Source organism: Uranotaenia lowii, chromosome 3 (assembly GCF_029784155.1).
Source record: "Uranotaenia lowii strain MFRU-FL chromosome 3, ASM2978415v1, whole genome shotgun sequence".
Classification (NCBI taxonomy): domain Eukaryota; kingdom Metazoa; phylum Arthropoda; class Insecta; order Diptera; family Culicidae; genus Uranotaenia; species Uranotaenia lowii.
The window spans coordinates 78111597-78132530 of record NC_073693.1 but is presented as its reverse complement, the minus strand read 5'-3'; the positions used below and the strand labels follow the sequence as shown (position 1 = coordinate 78132530).

Here is a 20934-nt window from a genome sequence, read left to right as displayed (position 1 = left end):
ACTTAAATCGAAAAGATGAACTGAGAAGATCTATCTATTAAAAATCGGGTCTATATCAACTTATCCTAAGATAGAACCTCTGGAATAGGTTCCCGAATAGAGTGTCCATTTCCACAAAACCTTTCCGGGAATTCAAAAATCTAACAGTCCTTTAACCAGGATTTCTCGGAATCCTGGGTATAATTGAAGACATACTCTAATGCATACGAATCATTATGTATGTAAGTTATCCACCATGGGTGCGCGGATTCACCGCAGTTGCTGCCGAAGTTCGACAAATTTCCAATGCAGCACGCCACCATACCCGGATCCTATGGCTTCGTATGAACTATTATGGAGTGAATGTATTGTGTTGATGTTGGTTTTTATTTCGGAAGAACGAGTCAATCAAGTGGACTAGTTTACTTACAGGTATTCCGGCATCCGACCAGCTTGCAACTGATTGAACATTCTTATTAAATAGTCAGTTATATGAGGAAACACATCTAACCTGTCGGCCACTTATGGGATTCGAACACAAAAGATCTCTTCTACTAAAACCAGACTCGCGCCACTAGATAACATCGGCGCTTCTCTACTGCATACGAATCATTATGGTTTTTTTTAATGTCAAATACAGTGAGGGGCAAAATAAAGTGTCCAAATTATTTTTTTATCATTTCTTTTATTTTTCTGTTGAAATTCACCGAAAACACATCGTAATCATTTTTAAAATATTGTTTATTATGTTCTTTTTAATTTCTGTTAATGTTGCGCTGGTAAAAAAAGAAATTTTTTCGGATAGAAAAAAAAAAACAAATAATATTCCAAAAAAAATGGGCAAAATAAAGTGTCCAACTCAAAAATGTATATAATTTCGATAAGTTTCCATCGCCAGGCCTCTCGAATTTGTTTGTTTTGTGTATTTTGACGTTTCATAAACAACCCAAGCAACCAGAATTCCCTTAAAAAGGTTCCATAGAAGCTTTATCAGCTCTCGTTTGTGTCTGAAGAGAATGCTAATCAGCCCAAAATTTAAGTTCTTAAAGCTACTTTCAAGTTCGTTTAGGTGGCTGTAGAGAACGCTATTCAGCTTCTAAGAGAATGTCAAGAAACTTCTACGCGCCGAAAAAAAAATCCGAGTGACAGATTGCTCTGACAACCACATGTCAGATTGCTAGGTTGCCGGTCTATCATGGTCTATCTCATTGATTTTAATAATATTGTTTTGATTACAAAAGCTGCTTACACGCCTAGAGAATTGAACCGCTGCTCTCTAGGTTGCAATGAAACTCTCCAGCCTCTCGACCAATCCAGCAATAGCTAATTGCCACTGTAATGATTAGTATTTAAACTTAATGTCATTTGAGATGATTGAGTGGGTTGGTCGATAGAAGGTACCTTATTTCGTTCAAAGGACTTTCAGTACACAATATGAATCAAAACAAAAATTCGCATCATCAAAATTTATTCGAATATCTTATTTAACATTTATAAGAAAAATTCGAAAAAATCTTGAATTCCATTTGTAAATATCAGTACAGATATAAACAAAACAAATACCATGACAAAAAATTGACAGACATTTTTGACATGTCGCTTAGAATTCCCATATAGGTTCTTTAAAACACCTTCAAGTATCTTAACGGTGCGCTTTAGAATGTTACGCGAACGTTATCGACCTTCTTGAAAAACATTTTTGACATGTCGCTTAGATTTCCCATATAGGTTCTTTAAAACACCTTCAAGTATCATAATGGTGCGTTTTGGAATGTTACGCGAACGTTATCGACCTTCTTGAAAGAAGTTCCATTGAAAGCGCCTAGAAGTTCTGTAATTGATAGTTTAACCTTTCAAAGGGCGATGGAAGTTCCTGAGTAACTTTTACGCGACAAGAGTCACCTGAAGATCCCGTAAAACATTTTTTCAGCCAAATGTGAACTTCGGAGTTCCATCTTTAAGTAAAAACGCGACTTTTGGTTGCTTGGGAACTGGCTTGGCTCTGGAGTATTCAAACAGGTGTCTACATTTGAATAAGTTGTAAAATTTGGAGAACGCATAAATTTCTGGTTCCATTCCGTTGTCCATCCGGAAACTGGTTGTTCATGATGTGAATAACGGTCAAACGCACCGGGAAGTGGCCAAGCACTACGAAATCAGCAAGACAGCGGTCAAAAATCATGAAGAAGATGAAAACGTTCGGATCGGAGATGGATCGCCCAGGAAGAGGACTGAAGCCCAAGACAGATTCCAGAACGGACAAGAAAATCATTATTGAAGTGAAGAAAAACGCAATAATAACGATCCGGCTGATACAGGAAGAGCTCCAATTTTCGGTATTGCGTTGTACTATCCGTCGCCGCATCCATGCAAAGGAGTTTCATAGAAAGATCGCAGTGAGAAGGCCTTTCATCAGCCAGGTGAACAAGGCTAAGCGGCTCAAGTTCGTCAAGGAACACGTCGATATACGGCTCGAGTACTGGAAAACATTGTTGTGGGCCGACGAATCCAAATTTGAGCTATTCAACCGGAAGAAGCGGGATCATATGTGGCGCAAGTCGGGTGAGGAGCTCCAAGATCGCCATATCCAAGGAACAGTCAAGCACGGAGGAGGTAACGTGATGGTGTGGGGGTGCTTTTCTTGGGGTGGGGTGGGCAATTTGGTAAAAATTGACGGAATCATGACAGCTGAGTCATATTCCAATATCCTGCGGGAAAACCTCGAGGTATCCCTCAACAAGACGGGCCTCGAAGAGCGCTTCGTTTTACAGCAGAATAACGATCCGAAGCATACGGCCAATCTGATGAAGTCATTTTCCCGTTCCTGCCGCATAAAAGCCCTTGAATGGCCCCCACAAAGTCCTGATCTGAACCCCATCGAAAATCTGTGGGCCATCCTCGATGCTCTGATTGATAAGACTGGTGTGACAAATTAAAAATACTTATTTTGATGCCATGGAGCATGCGTGGGAGGAACTCGACCCACAACACTTGCACAACCTTGTTGAAAGTATACCGAAGCACTTGTAGGAGGTGTTGAAGGCCGAAGGAGGCCATACCCATTATTAAATAGTTCTTGTTTGCCTTCAGTTTGAATCAATTTGAAGCTGTACTAATCTGGACACTTTATTTTGCCCCTGTTTTTTTTGGAATATTAACTGTTTTTTTTTTTTTCTATCAGTAAAACTTTTTTTTTTAACAGCGCAACATTAACAAAAATTGAAAAGAACATAATAAACAATATTTTAAAAATGATTACGATGCGTTTTCGTTGAATTTTAACCATAAAATAAAAAGAAATTGAAAAAAAATAATTTGGACACTTTATTTTGCCACTGTAAGTAGTAATGTTAATCATGTGCCTCAGAAAACCAATTTTTCAGCGTTTTCGGGATTCAAGAATTTCCTATTTCTTTTAATCCTGGGAATTCCCAATCGAGTTAAAGATTCAGGATTAAGGTTTTAAATTCGATCTATTAAAATAGAAAAAAATCAAATTTACCATTCATGCTGATAATATTCAAAATAGTTTAAAATGTTAGATAAAGATAAATTATTAAATTCTTTATTGGTCACATATGTATATGCCATTTTCGACGTCTACCACTTTTAACGAACACAGTTTTAGGGGCATTTTAAAGCTTTAAAAATAGAATAAAAACTGCCCCTTCTTCCAAATGACACAGCAAAAATAGCTTACCAAAACTCTACAAATCCTTGATGCAGTAGCAAAGCCATAAAGTCCCCCGTCAGGTCGTCCCGCTCGCCCGTCAGCAGCAGAATCCCGTCGAATGACTCGGGCCGAAATTCGATGTGAAGCTGTGGAATAGATGGAAGAAAAAAAAAAGGATATAGGAACATAAAGTTTTAAGTGAATAGAAGAGTAGTGAATCAAAACTTTTGCAAAGTTTAGGAAAGTTGGATTAATGAATTTGAAATCGAAGGTATATTTTTGATGATATTTCAACAGAAGATGCTTTGATGGAAACTGAATATGTGAATAATAGCTTTTATCAGAGGACCTTTAAAAAGTAGGCAACACTATAGAACTAAAATAAAATTTCAAAAGATTATTTATTGAATTTATCAGACAATTCAGATTTGTTTCCCTATATTTGAAACAACAACATTCAGTTATAGTAAAACTTTCTGCTGTTTTGATATATAGGAAAAAATTCGGTAACAAATCATCAAATAGTAGAGACAAAATATTCATGGCAGCAAGCAAAACAAGATAGTTTTGTGCCTGACACATAGCTTCCAATATGCAAATTACAGGCAACGATATTGCCAACCGGGATAGGTGTATAAATTCAGTTCCGGCAGCCAGACATGTGTGAATCTAGGTTTTTATTTTGGAACACGCGAGAGAAAAACAAATACGCCAACCGGTAGTAGTTCTTTTTTTTTGGTAAAAAATTTCATGATAAATAGTTGCATACTTTTAACTCGAGAATGTAGAAGAAAAACAGTTCCATTGATTTTTCTATCTTCTACTGAAAAAGTGAATCATTGGAACCGGACAGTACATTTTTTATCTGCAAAGACCGATGTATAAATATTAAAAAAGTTCTTTAGTTTAGTTCGTGGTTTTTTAATATTTAAAAAGATAGCTACATACATACATACATACATATCTACATACAGTTGCACACATAGAAAGCAAACTTTCCAGAAAGGGACTCTCGTCATTAATTTTTCAACTCGCAACATGTCAAAGAAGAAGAAATATGTGCCAAAGCAGTTGAAACCGCATTAGTATGAGTATCCTTAAAACGGTGACCCCTGGTGAAAGAGTGTATACAAGAGTGAAGCTCAAACTGAGTTCTTTAGTACACAATCATCAATGAGAAAAGTTGTGCGGCAGTCAAGAGTACACTTGAATAGGGTCAAGGGACTCTACAGTGAACCGTGAGCTTTTAGTGATGTCCCTAAACGTGGTAGAAATCTCGAGCCTGAGACAAGACACAGCTTTTGCAGCTGTAATAGGTGATCCTTACATCCGGGACTAACTTAAAACGTGCCAAGGTAAGAAGTGATCTGTAAGAACACCAATCAATAAGACTCTGAAAGAATCGCAATTTACACCTTACCGAACGGAAAATGATATCTTGGGATCAGTGAAAGCCTTCAAAAGAGAGATCAACAAAAATGTCGAGGTGTTGCCGGCTATTAGAAAAAAATTCTTGCAAAAAAATTTATTAGCCTAAAATTAGGCAGCATAATGTCCCCCAATGTCTTATCCTCATCAACATGCTTTGGATTTTAATAAGAATTGGTCTCAAATATTTTTTTTCTTTTGCGTTCTTCCTTACAGAAACTTTTTCATTGCGGTCCTCTCAACACGCACAATTTTCTATTTTGCGGTCCTCCCAACTCGCAAACTTGTTTGTCTATGCACAGTTGACGATCAGACTTGATTCGAGATAGACGTTGTTTTTTTTCGTGCAGGCTCTGAGTGAAAGCTTTCTATTGGCTATTGTGCTTTATTGTGAACCCCTTTTTTAACGGACCACGTGATCCAAAATGGCTTAAAGCCTAGTTAAGAACACGATTTCGTTCAAATTCCCGGACGGTGCAGCTGGTCCATCTCTGGTAGAGGTGGCCAGATTTGTAAAAGCATTCGATGCTGACAAGAAGACCATGGAATCAACTTATAAGATTGCCGAAGAAAGGTCGATCTTTATAAAGTTCAAGACACAGGACAGCATGAAAGAGGCTTTGGCGCAAAATCCAGAAGCACACACATTCGAATACTCAAATGGTGACAAAGTATCGGTTAAAATGGGCATCGCTGGAGGTCTCACAAAATACGTGAGAATATTTGAGCTCCCTCCCGAAGTTCCAGTTTCGAATGTTGTTGCCGTACTATTTAAATACGGCAGTGTCAAAAGAATAGTACGCGAAAAATTTCCTGCAGAGCTTGAGCTTGACCTGTTCACCGGAGTCAGGGGGGTATACATGGACCTGAAAAAGGAAATACCCATGACTTTGTATTTCCTCAATCGTCGTGGGCGCATCTATTATGAGGGCCTTAAACAGAAGTGCTTTCTCTGTAAAATGGAGGGCCACCTCAAGATGGATTGCCCTCAGAATAAAAAGCAGCGAGTTGTTCAGGAAACGAAAAATAATCCTGAAACACAAATGCCGAAAATCAACGGAATAAGTGAAATCCAGCCGACCTATTCAGCTGCATTGCGGAACTCGGGTTCACCGGTCCAGACGGGCGAGAAAGAGCTGAATATGGTCAAGTTAGTATCCATGCGAAACCAACCAAGGCAAGAGAAACCTGCAGGAGGAGAAGAGGTGGATCGGGTCGAGGTGTCGGTAGCGGACAAAGTGCTTTCAGAAGGTCGTTCTGAAAGCTCTGATGACAACAACGGTGATATGGAGATAGAGATACAGGAAGGCGCCAACATCGGTTTGAAAAGAACACACTCGGACGATTCGACAACATCTGTTAGCGCTGATGATGACAGGTTCGTGAGAGCTGGGAGATCGAAGACCCGTCGTGCGAAAAAAAGCTCACTTGAAGCTTTGGCCGTAGAACCGAAGACGGCCTCTTCGGGAAAGGTACGAAGCTCATCGCAGAAATAAATTATTGAGAAACATAACCTGCAAGTATCACGTTGTTAAGTTATTGACTATTCTATTTTGTTTTTCTTTATATTTTTCTCCTTTTGCTCTTTAAACTTTAATTTTTAAACTTTAAATGATGCAGTATATTAGAAAAATTGCTACCATTAACATAAATGCTATTGCTGTTAAATCGAAAAAAATACTTTTACGCGAGTTTGTCATAAAAAACGATTTAGATATTGTCATGTTACAAGAAGTACACTTTTATGATTTTTCATTTATTCCTAATTATAAAGCCATAGTCAACATAAGTACATGTAATAAAGGAACAGCGATACTAATTCGAGATTCTTTGGATCTCGACAATGTTTTGTTGGACCCGTCTGATCGAATTATTTCAGCAGCTTCCGATGGAATCAATTTAGTGAATGTTTATGGCCATGCTGGATCACAACATAGGTCGGAAAGAGAAGAACTTTTTAATTATACTTTAGCGCCTCATCTTAACAAAAATGATACTACTTGTACCTTTTTGGCTGGAGATTTTAACTGTATTATAAACTCTCATGATACTGTAAATAACACTAATAATTCCTCAATTTCCCTGAAAAGATTGATAGAATGTTTTAGTCTGGCTGACGCTTTGTCTCTTACGTTACCTAATAAAAAGCAATTTACTTTTCATCGAGGTTCTTCCGCCTCGCGATTGGACCGTTTTTATGTTAGTAAATCTTTTCATGATGTAATTCAAAAAGTCGAAACCATCCCTGTCGCCTTCTCAGATCATCACGCGGTAGTAATGTCATATAAAATAGAAAAATCGCAAAGGCTTCCTATTGTAGGAAAGGGGTATTGGAAGATAAATACTAAACTTTTAAATGACCAATCATCTCAAGACGAATTTAAAGAATGTTATAAACAACTCAAAACAAGGCGTAAATACAATACCAGCTTCAGCGAATGGTGGTCTTTTGATGTAAAAAACAAAATCAAACAATTTTTTAAAAATAAATCATTTGAACTTAACAGATCGCTTCGTATTAAAAAAGATGAATTGATAAAACAAATGTTTGATTTGCAGCATTTAGACTCAGAACAAAATCGGTTAAACGCTTATGCTCTAAGATGTAATCAAAATACAATGTTTGATCAAGAAAAAATAGGTATTTATCAAGTTTCAAGAATGATGAAGCGTAGAATTAATCCTCAGTTCAAAGTCCTAAGAACTCATGAAGGAGTAATAAATGATCCGAAATCTATAAGAAATCGAGTTAAATCCCACTTTAAACAACAATTCACTGAAACGAATAAGTTAGATAACAGTTTTGAAGCCTTAAATTTTTTAAATAAGAGGTTTAGTAACGAAGCTATCAATAAACTTGTAGAACCTATAACAGAAGTAGAACTATCAACAGCGGTTAAAAAATCAATGAAAAAGAAGGCTCCAGGACCTGATGGAATTACTTATGAATTTTATAATTTAATGTTTGACACTATTAAGGAAGAGTTACTGAAACTTTTTAATGGATTTATAAGAAATACCTTGAAACCTTTGGAGTGTTTTTCTGACGGAATTAGAACACTTATTCCAAAAATGGAATGCAAAAATCATAGGCCTATATGTCTTCTTAATTCAGATTACAAGTTTTTTACAAGTTTTCTACGAAAAATTTTCGAAAATTTTAGGAAAACTTTGGCACGTATTAAAGAAAATTGGATTACCGTATGATCTAGTTGAATGTCTAAAAAACCTCTACAGTAAAGCATCTTCACGTATAATTGTGAATGGATATCTAACAGACTCGTTTCAAATTACTTGTCCAGTAAGACAGGGCTGTCCATTATCGATGATACTTTTTTCTATTTATGTTGAACCTTTGATAAAACAGATTCAAGCTAATGTTAAAGGAATACTTTTAGTAAATAATTTTGTGCAAATATTAGCTTATGCTGATGATCTTACAATTATTATAAGGAGTGATGAAGAGTTCGATAAAGTTTTAGAAATATTCGAAATGTTTTCAAAAGATGCTGGTATAAAACTTAATTTGAAAAAAATCAGGTTATCTTAGAATGAATAATGTTAAGATCGGTCCTCAACGTTTAACCCATTCAAGACGGAGGCCTTTTTACGACATTCGAGCTCATAGTACTTTACTCTTAGATAAGTTTTATGTCGATTGATTTTCATCAAAACCATTTCCCAATATATTTTGCCTAACATTTGCGGATTCCATTGGTATGAGAATATTATTATTCCGAGCAATAATAAACTCACAATGAAAGATTGTGATGACAAAGACACAAAAATTCCATTGCACACACGGTGTGCAATCGGTCTCGAATGGGTTAAAGGAAATGGAAAAATTTAAAATATTAGGCGTATTTTTTCAAACAGATTTTAAAGAAATGATTGAAACAAACTTTGATCAAATCACAGCAAAAATAAAATCGGCTGTTTCCCTGTATAGTTGGCGAAAATTGAATTTAATTGAAAAAGTATTTATATCCAATACGTATATTCTCTCTAAATTGTGGTATATTGGTCAAATTATTCCACCCAATAGTAAACATCTAGCGACCATCAAGATGATAATAGGCCAATTTTTATGGAACCATCACAAATTTTACAGAGTTGAGCGAAATCAGTTTTATTTACCCAACCACCAAGGTGGCCAAAGTTTGTTAGATCCAGAGACACAAAGTAAAGCACTTTTCATTAAAAACATTCTTTTTAAGAATAATCTACCAGTCCAGCATTTCTTTTTGAGCAAACCGGTCCTAAAAAATGTAACTATAAATTTTAGAAAATGGTTGACTATGGCTAAAGACATACAAAAAGAAAAAGAATTGATTTCCAATAGACAAATATATAATTTTATCATCCAGAAAAGAGTAGTAGAAGTTAAAATCGAACAAAAGTATCCTTGTTTATCATGGCAAAAATTGTGGATTAACCTTAGTAGAAAATATTTGACTACAAACGCTAGATCAGTACTTTACGAAGTATTTAATAATGTCTATCCAAATAGAATAAAAATGTACAGTCATTACTTTTCAACAGTAGATAGTATTTCCTGTGAAATTTGTCAAGAAGATGACAGCAATGTTCATAGGATTAAATATTGTGAAAAGTCACGTCTTGTTTGGAACTGGGTAGAAAATGTTATAAAGAATCGTATTGGTTTGAGTTTAGATGACCCAGAAGATATACTTTGTAAAGAAATAGATGAGAATCGATGTAATGAAAGGGCAGGTTTGTTTCTAATTTCGGAAGTTATTGCTTACAATATGGTGAATTATAAAAATGCTAGTATATTTTGTTTCAAAAAACATTTGAGAGATATTCGATGGGATAATAGTTTGCTATTCAGGCATTTCTCTGATATATACTTAAATATCTGTTAAGATTGGTTTTTGAAATGTTATAACTAATGTATAAACAAAATGTATGTTATCCCAGCACTTTCTGATAGATTAGTAAAATTGTATTATTAGCAATAAGATTAGCCTTTAAGATGATTGATTGTTAATAAAAGAAGACGAACGTTCGTCCGCACTGCAAGTTTTCCCTTGTGGGGCGGACCACGCTTGGCCTACTAATGTGTGGTGGTAGATGCAACTCTATCTGTATCTACTGCTTCATAGTAGTAGGCCCGTGAGGAACAAAAATTTGATATGTGATGATATGCTTCTAAAAAAAAAATTCTACCCGCTCATTTTCAACATCTTTCATTTTCATCTAACCTTCTATCCATCTATAAAATTTCATAAGCTTCAGATGTCCCTACTAAAAAGGACATCACTTTTCACCGCTAAGGCCGACAAATTAAAGTAACATTATTCATACTTTTAGTAGATACGCATAAGCTGTTGTTTATTCTGGTATTCGTTTTAAGATTATGTTTGTTACTTGCAGGGTTACGAACATTTTTTTTTAATGCATGGACACTGTCTTTAATACAGTTCCGTACGACCCATGTCTAACATATTTATTCACAGAAATCAAATCTGGCTTATTTCCAAAAATCAGCTAAGAGCGGAGGCTTATCAGGTTGGGCTTAAAAAAATAAGGCAAATCCTGAAAAATCAGGCACTTTGGCACCCCTGGTTACAAAAAATAAGAAGAAGTTTTTTTATTTTTAGTATTGTTTCAACTGTCTTGAGTGTTATTTTTCCTGTATCTTGTGTAAGTCAGCCTTATTACTCTGTCCACCAGTGCGACTATTGTAATTTTCTTAAGTCCATTAGCCTGTTTATGTGTGCCTACAATTATTTAAAAATAAAACTAAGTACTGGTATGAGCCTGCAAATTTCATATTTAAAATTTTATGAGCACGTTGTGATACGAAAAACTCATCATCATGGGATTACTATACTAACAGAAGCGCAATGAAAAATAATTGTTGGGAGAACACTTCTTATATTTACCTGTACATGTTTGTAGGCCCCTCGAAGGGCCGGAAAGGCCAACCATGAGTGTTGATTGAATCGTGGAGTGTTGATCCGAACATCTGAAAGAAAAGAAATGAAATTTTTATGAAAATCGCGAAAACAAAAATCAAACGGAAATATACAGATTTTTTTTAAGTTGTGGTTCACATTATTCATTTGTAGATCAAGACTTTATTATTTTTGAATTTTTTTAGAATATTTTGGTTCTTGAAGACACAGCTTTACAACTTAAGCAAACCTTATGGTATAGATGAAAAAAAAAACTGATGTAGGGAATTTCAAGGAAAATCGTTTAAAATTCATCATGCCGCAGATAAAACATTGGAAACATTTTTTCCAGTACACGTTCTTCATTACGTTCCAAACATCCATGGGCTTTGATGCCTGACCGTTATAGATGTCATCATTCTGATAACAGTTTTTGAATCGCATATCCTTCAGATGAAAACCTTCTTTCCCAGTAACCAACCGGAAGAGCTTTACACTTCAATCATTCAACAACCGGCTTCGGTTAAAAGTCTTCCATAGCTTGCTATATCTAAGCGTTAGACCGCAGGATTTAAACGATAACAGTATGTCAAAATACGAGTGTGACATTTATTGGGCACATGTCTCCATTTGCATGTATTTGTTGAATGGTGTGTGATTTGACTGGCATATGTCCTAGCTACATAAGTGTGTTTGTGTCTAATCTTCACCGCGTTCGGTGCTGTACGGTTGACAAAACCTAAAAACAGCCAGAATTTGCAAGTACTTTACCAAACGAACGAACGAACGAGCCATTCCGGCGGATGTGTGTTTGTCTGTTCTCTGCTGATGGACGTTCCATGTTCCGAGGTTTGAATAGTTTCGTCGGACAGGATCAGACTGCAGATGCCATAAATCGAAAGACACTGCTAGCTGCGGTCCGGAGTGTTTAGGATCCTATTTTGGCTGAAAGTGTGGTGCTGAAAATCAATACAAACTGTATGCCATCATGTTTGTTGAGATCTTGTCCGATGGTTTACTTAGCAAAGTGATGGAGAGCAATCTGGTTAGATGTTTTTCGAAGGATGTGTCTTTTTAACACGAAGAAATCGTTTTGTTTAACCAGGGTTATCTAGAAGCCTCAGCTAGGGGACAAATATTGATTAGCAATATCTCACGCCTACTATCCTAGTTCATCCTGATTTTAACTGAAGGTACTTTTTGTTTTTGGTAGCTTCTGAAAATAAAGCTTTTTAACTTGTGGGAGCAAGGCACGGAATTTACTTCCATCAACTTACCCTTAGGGCGGGAATGAAGAGAATTCCAGGCAGCTAAATATTTTGCCATCGGGAGGGGTTGTTTAATTTCTTCACAGTCTACAAAGTCTATATATTTATCATTGTGCTATCCCCAAAAGCTTAATGGGAAGTTGTTTTTGTCTCCCCGATTTTGGGAGCTAAACAAGATGAATCATTTTCGTAATTGTTGGTATCCATTATCATATTCTCCAAACAATTCGCTCCCCTCCCAGGATGCCCCTGGAGGCTGATTATAGCCTTCAGTTTTCCCGAGGACAACAGAGGCCAGGGCCCACTAACACCTGCCGGAAGAAGAATCAACATCGACCCGCGAATTGGATGCAAATTTTAATCACCAAAGTTGATCGTCTGCCTGCGCCGTCCGTCGTCGTTTGACTCATGGAGCTTCGAGGTCTTCGGAATTCATGGGGCAGAAGAGACTGAAAGGTGAGTGGGGTGCCAATTATTAATCCCGTCGGAACCGTGCAAGCAACGTCCGGCAAGTTCAACGGAGCTTGAAGTCAATTAAAATTTGAATTTATGATGGTTTAAATTTTATTCCAAATTTCAATTAGCTTACCCTGGGTATACGGGTGAGATTCCCGAGGGATTGGAACAGTTTTGATATGAGTCCTCCATAGAAAGCCTTATTTACCCTTTTATGAACATTGTCACCTTTTGTATCACAGCGGGGCTTTTTATTCGTATCGTTCAAAACACATTTTAACTAAACAAAATCTTTGTTGAGAATCAAACAAAATTATATTTTACCCATTGTGCTCAAACCCTCAGGGGGTTTTCTCCATACAAACGAATTATATTTGAGCGATTTGTTTATGACGTGTACAGCAAACAAAAGTAGTGGTAAAAAATAATATCAACTCAGCCGTTTGCGCCATCCTTAATGAAATTTCATATTGGTTTTGACACTCAGGAAGATGAAATTCTTCAATGATGAAATGATGAAATTATCATCTTGTTTCTTTTGTGGAACCAGGCCAGCTAATGGTTTTTGCCCTAATTTTCAAACTTTCTGAAGAAAATTCGCTGAACAACTTTGTTGAAGACCGTAACTTCGTATCTTGTTAGACAAAAAAGTTATTAGTTGTTTAACAGGGGTGTGTCTTTTCTCATTGAAAAACAATACATACAATTGACATCACTGCTAGGTATCTACCGAATATAGCATGACTATTTTTCATGCAATACTTTGTTAGGCACCCAACAGTGGTGCCAATTGAATTTATTGTTTTTCAAATCCAAAAGACATACGGGACATGTCCCGCTTTTTTGTTGAATGTCCCGCTGTCTCGCTTTTTATTTCTTAGGAAATTTTTACAAAATTAACTGACTAACACAAATATGGTTTAAGTTTTTTCTAAATATTTGTTGAATTAAAGAGATTATTTTTTTCGCCGGAATCTTAGTAAAATTGCCATATATTATACACCACTTGTTTCAAATCAATTGTCCAAAGTATAGAAAGATGAAGGATTCTTGAGTTTTTAAATTTTTAAACAAATTTCCAAACAAACTTATTTTTATACAAATTACACACAGGTTTTTTCACGCGGAATAAAATCTGCCGTTTACATTACGGCTTGAAATACTTTCTCTCGAATAATGTGTTAATTCACGAGAACCGTGGGAAATAACGGTGCATATGTCAAAAAAACAGTGTAATTAGAAGTCATATAAGAAAAACTGAGCATCAATCTGCGTGAAAAAAAAATCTTAGTATACTTTCTATGAACAAGTTTGGCTAATGGTAAACATATAAGTTTGGCTACACAATCAAACATTATTTAGATTTTCGTAAATGTCCCGTTTTTTAAGTATCTGGCAAGCCTATGTTATACAGCTAAAAAATTTTTTGCCTAATTAGATACGAGCTACGGTTTTCATCAGAGTTGCTCAGCGTAAAATTTTCCTTAGAAAATTTATGAATTGAAACAAAACTCACAGAAGAAACAAAAATGATGTTGATTCTTAAGAACAAAATATTCAATTTTCACATACAAACCTTAAAGTTCAAATTTCCTCATGAAAACGTTTCTTAAAAATTCTGCAAAGAATCATGAATGGGTATTGAACCAAAAAAAGCTTTTAGGACCCCAGGGTTTGAGAAATTCAAAAATGACCCCAAATCGACTCAGTCTAGTACCCAAAAACCTTCCCATGTCAAATTCGGTACCATTTGCTTGATCGATTCTCAAACCATTTGTATTTTGCTTGGGAGGCCCTCTTTCCTCTTCCTGTGAGGGGGAGGGGTCTCAAACCATTCTCATATCAAACCTTAATATTCGGCCTCCAACATTTCCTCCTGTCAAGTTTCACGCAAATCGGTTTAGTAGTTTCAATCAAGTCTTTAGTGAACAAACAGACAAAAATCCAATCTATATATATAAAAAGTAATTTCCGTTTGTTTGTTCGTTTGTATGTTTGTCTTCAATAGGCTCAGCCGCCTTAAGAGCTAGAGAGCTGAAATTTGGCATGGGTGCTCATTAGGACCAGGAATGATGAAAAATGTTTTTAGATTTTCGGATGACCCCTTTGGAAGGGGGTTGTCCATACAACAACGGTTTTATTCCCACGAATTAAAAGTCATGGCACCCATTTTGCGAACCGATTTTCGTTTCCGTTCGTTTCGTTGGCGGGATTATTTTCACCATAACCATGCATGGGCCGGGTATAAGAAACGACCATCCAGAGCTCACATGTACTGGATAGCAAAGCTTGCTGAGCATCAAAAACTTGGAAGTGAAAATTTAGGCGGGTGTTTTTGTACCTTCTACTGTTCAAAGCACGTGCTACCGGTAAGAGATATTTGGATACATTTTGATTGAAAAATACAACCAGCCTGTTAGGAATATATTGACTAGAATAGTAGTGGCTTTCAAAGTGCTCTTTACCGCCGCTGGGGGGCTTTGAGGGTCAAGCATTTTTATATTTTTGGAATTCCTCATAGAGAAAGAACATTTTTTTAGATTCAGAGTTATAAGCTCAAGGCTGCGATTTTAACGCTTCAATTGGGATTTTAATATGGGATTTTAATAGGGGATTAGAAAATTGATTAGATAATAAAATTTGAGGTTTTGAGTTTTAAAAAATTCGATTTCACTGACCAATTTCTAACTTTTGAGTTATCATTGATGACCAATGAGGTCGATTCTACCATCCATTAATGGGATGTTTGTACCCATGAAAAAAAAACAAAACTAAAAAAAAACCTTTTTCATAATATAAAAATGGTGTTTTCGAGATGATTTGTTTTCGATAACTTCGAAAAGCTATTAGTAGAACTTTCAACATTTAAGGTAAACTAATAATAAAACAATGCGAAATTGAAAAGCAAAAAAATCACACATGCAATTGTAAAACATGCAAAGTGATTTTTCAACATGCTTCAACAAAGTTCGGAGGTTTTTTAAAAAATTCTAAGTAAATGAAACTTAAATATATTATTTTACAGGGAGATCATCCATATTGAAAAGTGGGATAATCTTCAACAGATATTTTCATTAGATGGAAAAGATAAAAAAAGCAGTATAATGTTTTGAAGATAAAATTATTAGGCCAAATCTATTCAATCTTTTTAAGAAATGATGGTTGTAAAAAATGTTTTTCATGAAAAGATGAATAAGCATACCAGGATTTTTTTTGAATTTATATTAAATAAAATCTTATAACTATAAATTTTTCGATAATACGAAAACGATGAACGGTGAATATTCTCAATAAAAACTTTAAAAAGACTAACAAAACTAACATGGCCAAACTTGAGCCAAATTTCTTATAATGATGAATATAAAACTTTCAAAATTTCGAAAAGTCAAATGATTCATTTTGATTTATATTTTATGGGAACCCGAGCAAGGCCGGGTAATATCAGCTAGTCTATATATAAAAAGCAATTTCTGTGGGTTTGTTTGTTTGTTTGTTTGTCCTCTATAGACTCAGCCATCTTAAGAGCTAGAGAGCTGAAATTTGGCATGGATGTTTATTAGGACCAGGAATGATGAAAACTGTTTTCAGATTTTTGAATGACCCCTTCTAAAGGGGGTCGTCCATACGAGACAAATATTGTTTTGGCGATATTGGCGTTATTTTTTGTCGGATTGTGACAAAAATTTGCACATGGGGGTTTTGAGAGATGATAAATGGATTCGAGGTATTGAATTTTGTGTCAGGGGTCGTCAAAAGGGGTCGTCCATATGAACTGTTCAGTGTTTTTACTATATTAACGTTATTATGCGTTGGATTGATATGAAAATTTGCACATGAGTGTTTTGAGGGGCGAGCAATGAGTTCCAGGTATGAAATTCAGGGTTAGGGGTCGACCAAAGGGGTCGTCCATATCAACTTTTAAATGTTTTTACGATATTGGCGTTATTATGCATTGTATTGAGATGAAAATTTGCAGACGGGGATTTTAAGGAACGGACAATCGATTCCAGTTATCAAATATTGTAGAAGGGCTTGGCAAAAGGGGTCGTCCATATAAACTTTGCAATGTTTTTGCGATATTGGCGTTGTCATAGATTTGTTTTTGATGAAAATTTGCATAAGAGTATTTTGAGGAACGATCAATCGATTCCATTTTTCAAATTCAGGGTGCAAGGTCGGCCTAAGGGGTCGTCCATATTAACACTGATTTTACGATATTAATGCTTAAATATATTGGATTAAGATGGAAACTTGGTACGTGGGTGTTTCAAGGAACGAATAATTGATTTCAGGAGTCGAATTGAAATTCAGAGGTCTGAAAAAGGGGTCGTCCATATTATCTGTTCACTGTTTTTGCTATATTGGGGATTATTTACAAAATTTCACTTCTTTATCCTGACTCCAGGAAATGTTGCAGAGAAGAAACGTTAGTATGAATGAGCTACAAAAGCAATCACAGGTATTTGAGCTGAAACTTCTAGCCTAGAATGGTTTCTGGAGTCGGCATAACAATGTGAAATTTTGCACATTACGTCACGTGACTCTCAGAATAAGCACATTTTCTTGATTATACATCGGATTATAATGAAAATTTGCACATGGGAGTTTTATAGCACATGTAATTGATTTCACGTGCCAAATTTTGACAAGGAATCAGTAAAAGGGTTCGTCTTAATATTTTCGATTTTTTTTGCAATAATAACTTTGTTAGGCATCATATCGAGGCAAAAAGTTAAACACGAGAGCTTTGCAGGGCGAGGAATCGATTCCTGATAACAAACTTTCTATTAGACGACAGAAAAAGCAGTCGTCCACATTTATTGTTCAATGTTTTTGCAATAATTGTTTTATTATGCATTAGATCCAGACAATAATTCATTCACGAGTGTTTTACAAAACGGACAATTAATTTATGGATACAAAATTTGAATCAGAAGACAGAAAAGGGGTCGTTAATATTACATTTGGAATATTTAAATTTGAATTTGAATTTGAATAATTTAAACAGAATTTCGTTATTTTGCATCTGAAAAAAAGAAAAATTCGTACACGGGTTTTTTTCCGACGATCAATCAATTTCTTATTTTAAATTTTCGTTTGGTAGACAAGCAAATAGGTCGCTTGCAAATTCTGTTTAGTATATCAAGCAATTTTCTGGTGAAAATGCGTCCCAATTACCAACCAAATACTAAATCATCAGCTTTAAAGTTAAAAACGAAACGAAGTTCGAACGGGATCAGCTAGTTAGATATATTTAAAGATAATATTATGTTATGTTATGTTATGTTATGTTATGTTATGTTATGTTATGTTATGTTATGTTATGTTATGTTATGTTATGTTATGTTATGTTATGTTATGTTATGTTATGTTATGTTATGTTATGTTATGTTATGTTATGTTATGTTATGTTATGTTATGTTATGTTATGTTATGTTATGTTATGTTATGTTATGTTATGTTATGTTATGTTATGTTATGTTATGTTATGTTATGTTATGTTATGTTATGTTATGTTATGTTATGTTATGTTATGTTATGTTATGTTATGTTATGTTATGTTATGTTATGTTATGTTATGTTATGTTATGTTATGTTATGTTATGTTATGTTATGTTATGTTATGTTATGTTATGTTATGTTATGTTATGTTATGTTATGTTATGTTATGTTATGTTATGTTATGTTATGTTATGTTATGTTATGTTATGTTATGTTATGTTATGTTATGTTATGTTATGTTATGTTATGTTATGTTATGTTATGTAATTCAATGTAATGAAATTTAATCCGCTGTAATCTCATTCACGCGCCTGAACATTTTGAGTTGCTGAAATTTAACCGTGCCAAAATCAAACGGTTATTTATTGCATTTTTATTTTACCTGTGCTAATGTCGTTATTGATATTTGTCATTTTATGTTGATTATGAAATTCAAAGTAAAATTTTTCTACACAAATGAAAGCATTGATAGGTAGAATGATCAGAGAAAGAGAGTTTTGGGTAGAAGAAATCGAATAACAGTTGGAAAGTGTGAACTGAAGCTTGTAAATTGTAACACATAATGCAAGGATACAAAATTCACATTTTTTGCAAAGATACAAAGACTTTAATAAGCAAATTTTGAATAATTTGATGGCGCTGATTTCAAATATGAAATTTGTTTTTATAAGCTCTTGTTTTTATAATAACTTTAGAAAAAAAGATAAAAAATTGATGAAATAAATGTGTGCACTTTACTCGCAAAACTATAGAATATCGCAAAATCTTGGAAAAAAGGTTTAAATTCAATGACCAACTAACACTTAAACTGCAAGCAATTTTGAATTTTCACAATACTGCAACATTTGACGAAACAAAAAAAAAAAGATTTTAAGCAAATTTAATACTTAATGATTTTCAAGCCATAGTCAAATAGTTATATCAAATTCGTAAAGATTTTCTTTTAATGATATCAAAAATATTTGTAATCTTATCAATTTAAATTTTTCAAAATTGTAGAATTTATTTTTTTAAGAGTTTTGTTCCTAGAACAAAAATTTATGGACAAAATCTAAATGCTTGATTAGATTGAGGATAATTTAAAGTGTGAAGGTTGAATTGATAACAAATAGGTTCAATATCTGTAAAAAGTTTTGCTTGTATGTTTTAAAGTTTTGTAGTGATCAAAGATCGATTTCATCCAAAACAGATCAATTCAAAAAATGTCTAAAACTAGTGCTTATAGACTAAATCTGACGAATGATTTGAAAACATATAAAGGCACAAAAAAACTTTAAAAAAAAACTGCTACCTTTTCCTGATAGAGACCTCGTTCGATTTTGGAAAGACGCCTGAAATTTTTTTATTTATTTACTAGCTGATCCCATACGAACTCCGTTTCGCTTTCAACTTGGGATATGTCATAAACAGTTTGTATGAAAGCCAATTGCCAAGCATTTTCCAGATGCACTTCTGAATTCATTGTTAAGTAATAATTGCAAAAATATTGGTCGATCACTTTGTCTGTCGTCTGCTACTAAATTTGAAATCAGAAATCCTTTGACCGTGCCAAAAAACCACGTGTATAAATTTTGATTCGACCATTGCATAACAACCCTTTTCGGGGGCTCTTATACAATCTTTGATATCTGAAATCGATTGCCCTTCCCTCAAAACTCCCGTGTGCAAATTTTCAAAGCAATCCATTGTATAATAACGTCAATATTGCTAAAAACAGTGAAGAATTAATTTATATGGACGACCCCTTTCGTCGACCCCTGGCAAAACATTTGACATCTGAAATCGGTTGCTCGTCCCTGAAAACTACCGTGTGCAAATTTTCATCCCAATCCGATATAAAATAACGACGATATTGCCAAAATATTGAAATGGACGACTATGATTATATGGACGACCCCCTTTGCCGGCCCTTACACTGCATTTTATACCTGAAATCCATTGCTCATCTCTCAAAACTCTCGTGTACCAATTTTCGTCTGAGTCCAATGTATAATAACGACAATATCGCATCAACAGTGAATAGTTAATATGGACGACCCTTTTTGCCGACCCCTGATTTTAGTTTTGATAAGTGAAATCAGTTGTTTGTCCCTAATAACTCCTATGTGCAAATTTTCACCCCAATCCGATGTATAAAAACGTCAATATCACTAAGATACTGAAAATTTAATATGGACGACCCCTTTTGCCGGCCCCTTACACTGAATTTGATACCTCAAATCGATTGCACGGCACTCAAAACGATCGTTTACCAATTTTCATCTGAATACGATGTATAATAACATCAATATCGCAAAAACAGCGATCAGTTAATATGGACGATCCCTTTGGCTGACCCCTTACACAAAATTTGACACCTGAAATCGATTGCTCGTCTTTCAAAACACTCATGTGCAAATTTTTAACACGATCCGACAAAAATTAACGTCAATATCGCGAAAACAATAATTGTGTTCTATGGACGACCCCCTTCAGAAGGGGTCATCCGAAAATCTAAAAACATTTTTCATCCTTCCTGGTCCTAATGAGCATCCATGCCAAATTTCAGCTCTCTAGCCCTTAAGACGGCTGAGTCTATAGAGGACAAACAAACAAACAAACAAACAAACATACAGAAATTGCTTTTTATATATATATAGATTTTATTTCTTTCCTTTTTATGGAATTTAAATTATTGTTGTTATTGTTGTTACACTAAATTATGGCT

General features: G+C 34.8%; 1 protein-coding gene across 2 annotated transcripts in view; it reads right to left on the bottom strand.

Moving 5' to 3' along the window:
• Positions 1–20934, bottom strand: part of LOC129757038 (pikachurin) — an 865561-nt gene that overhangs the window by 177023 nt on the left and 667604 nt on the right. For both annotated transcript variants that reach the window (XM_055754138.1, XM_055754139.1), the window contains 2 exons: positions 10990–11072; positions 3680–3798 (listed from right to left, as the gene is read on the bottom strand). In XM_055754138.1, the coding sequence (XP_055610113.1) occupies positions 3680–3798; positions 10990–11072 (202 nt within the window). The remainder of the gene's footprint in view (positions 1–3679; positions 3799–10989; positions 11073–20934) is intronic.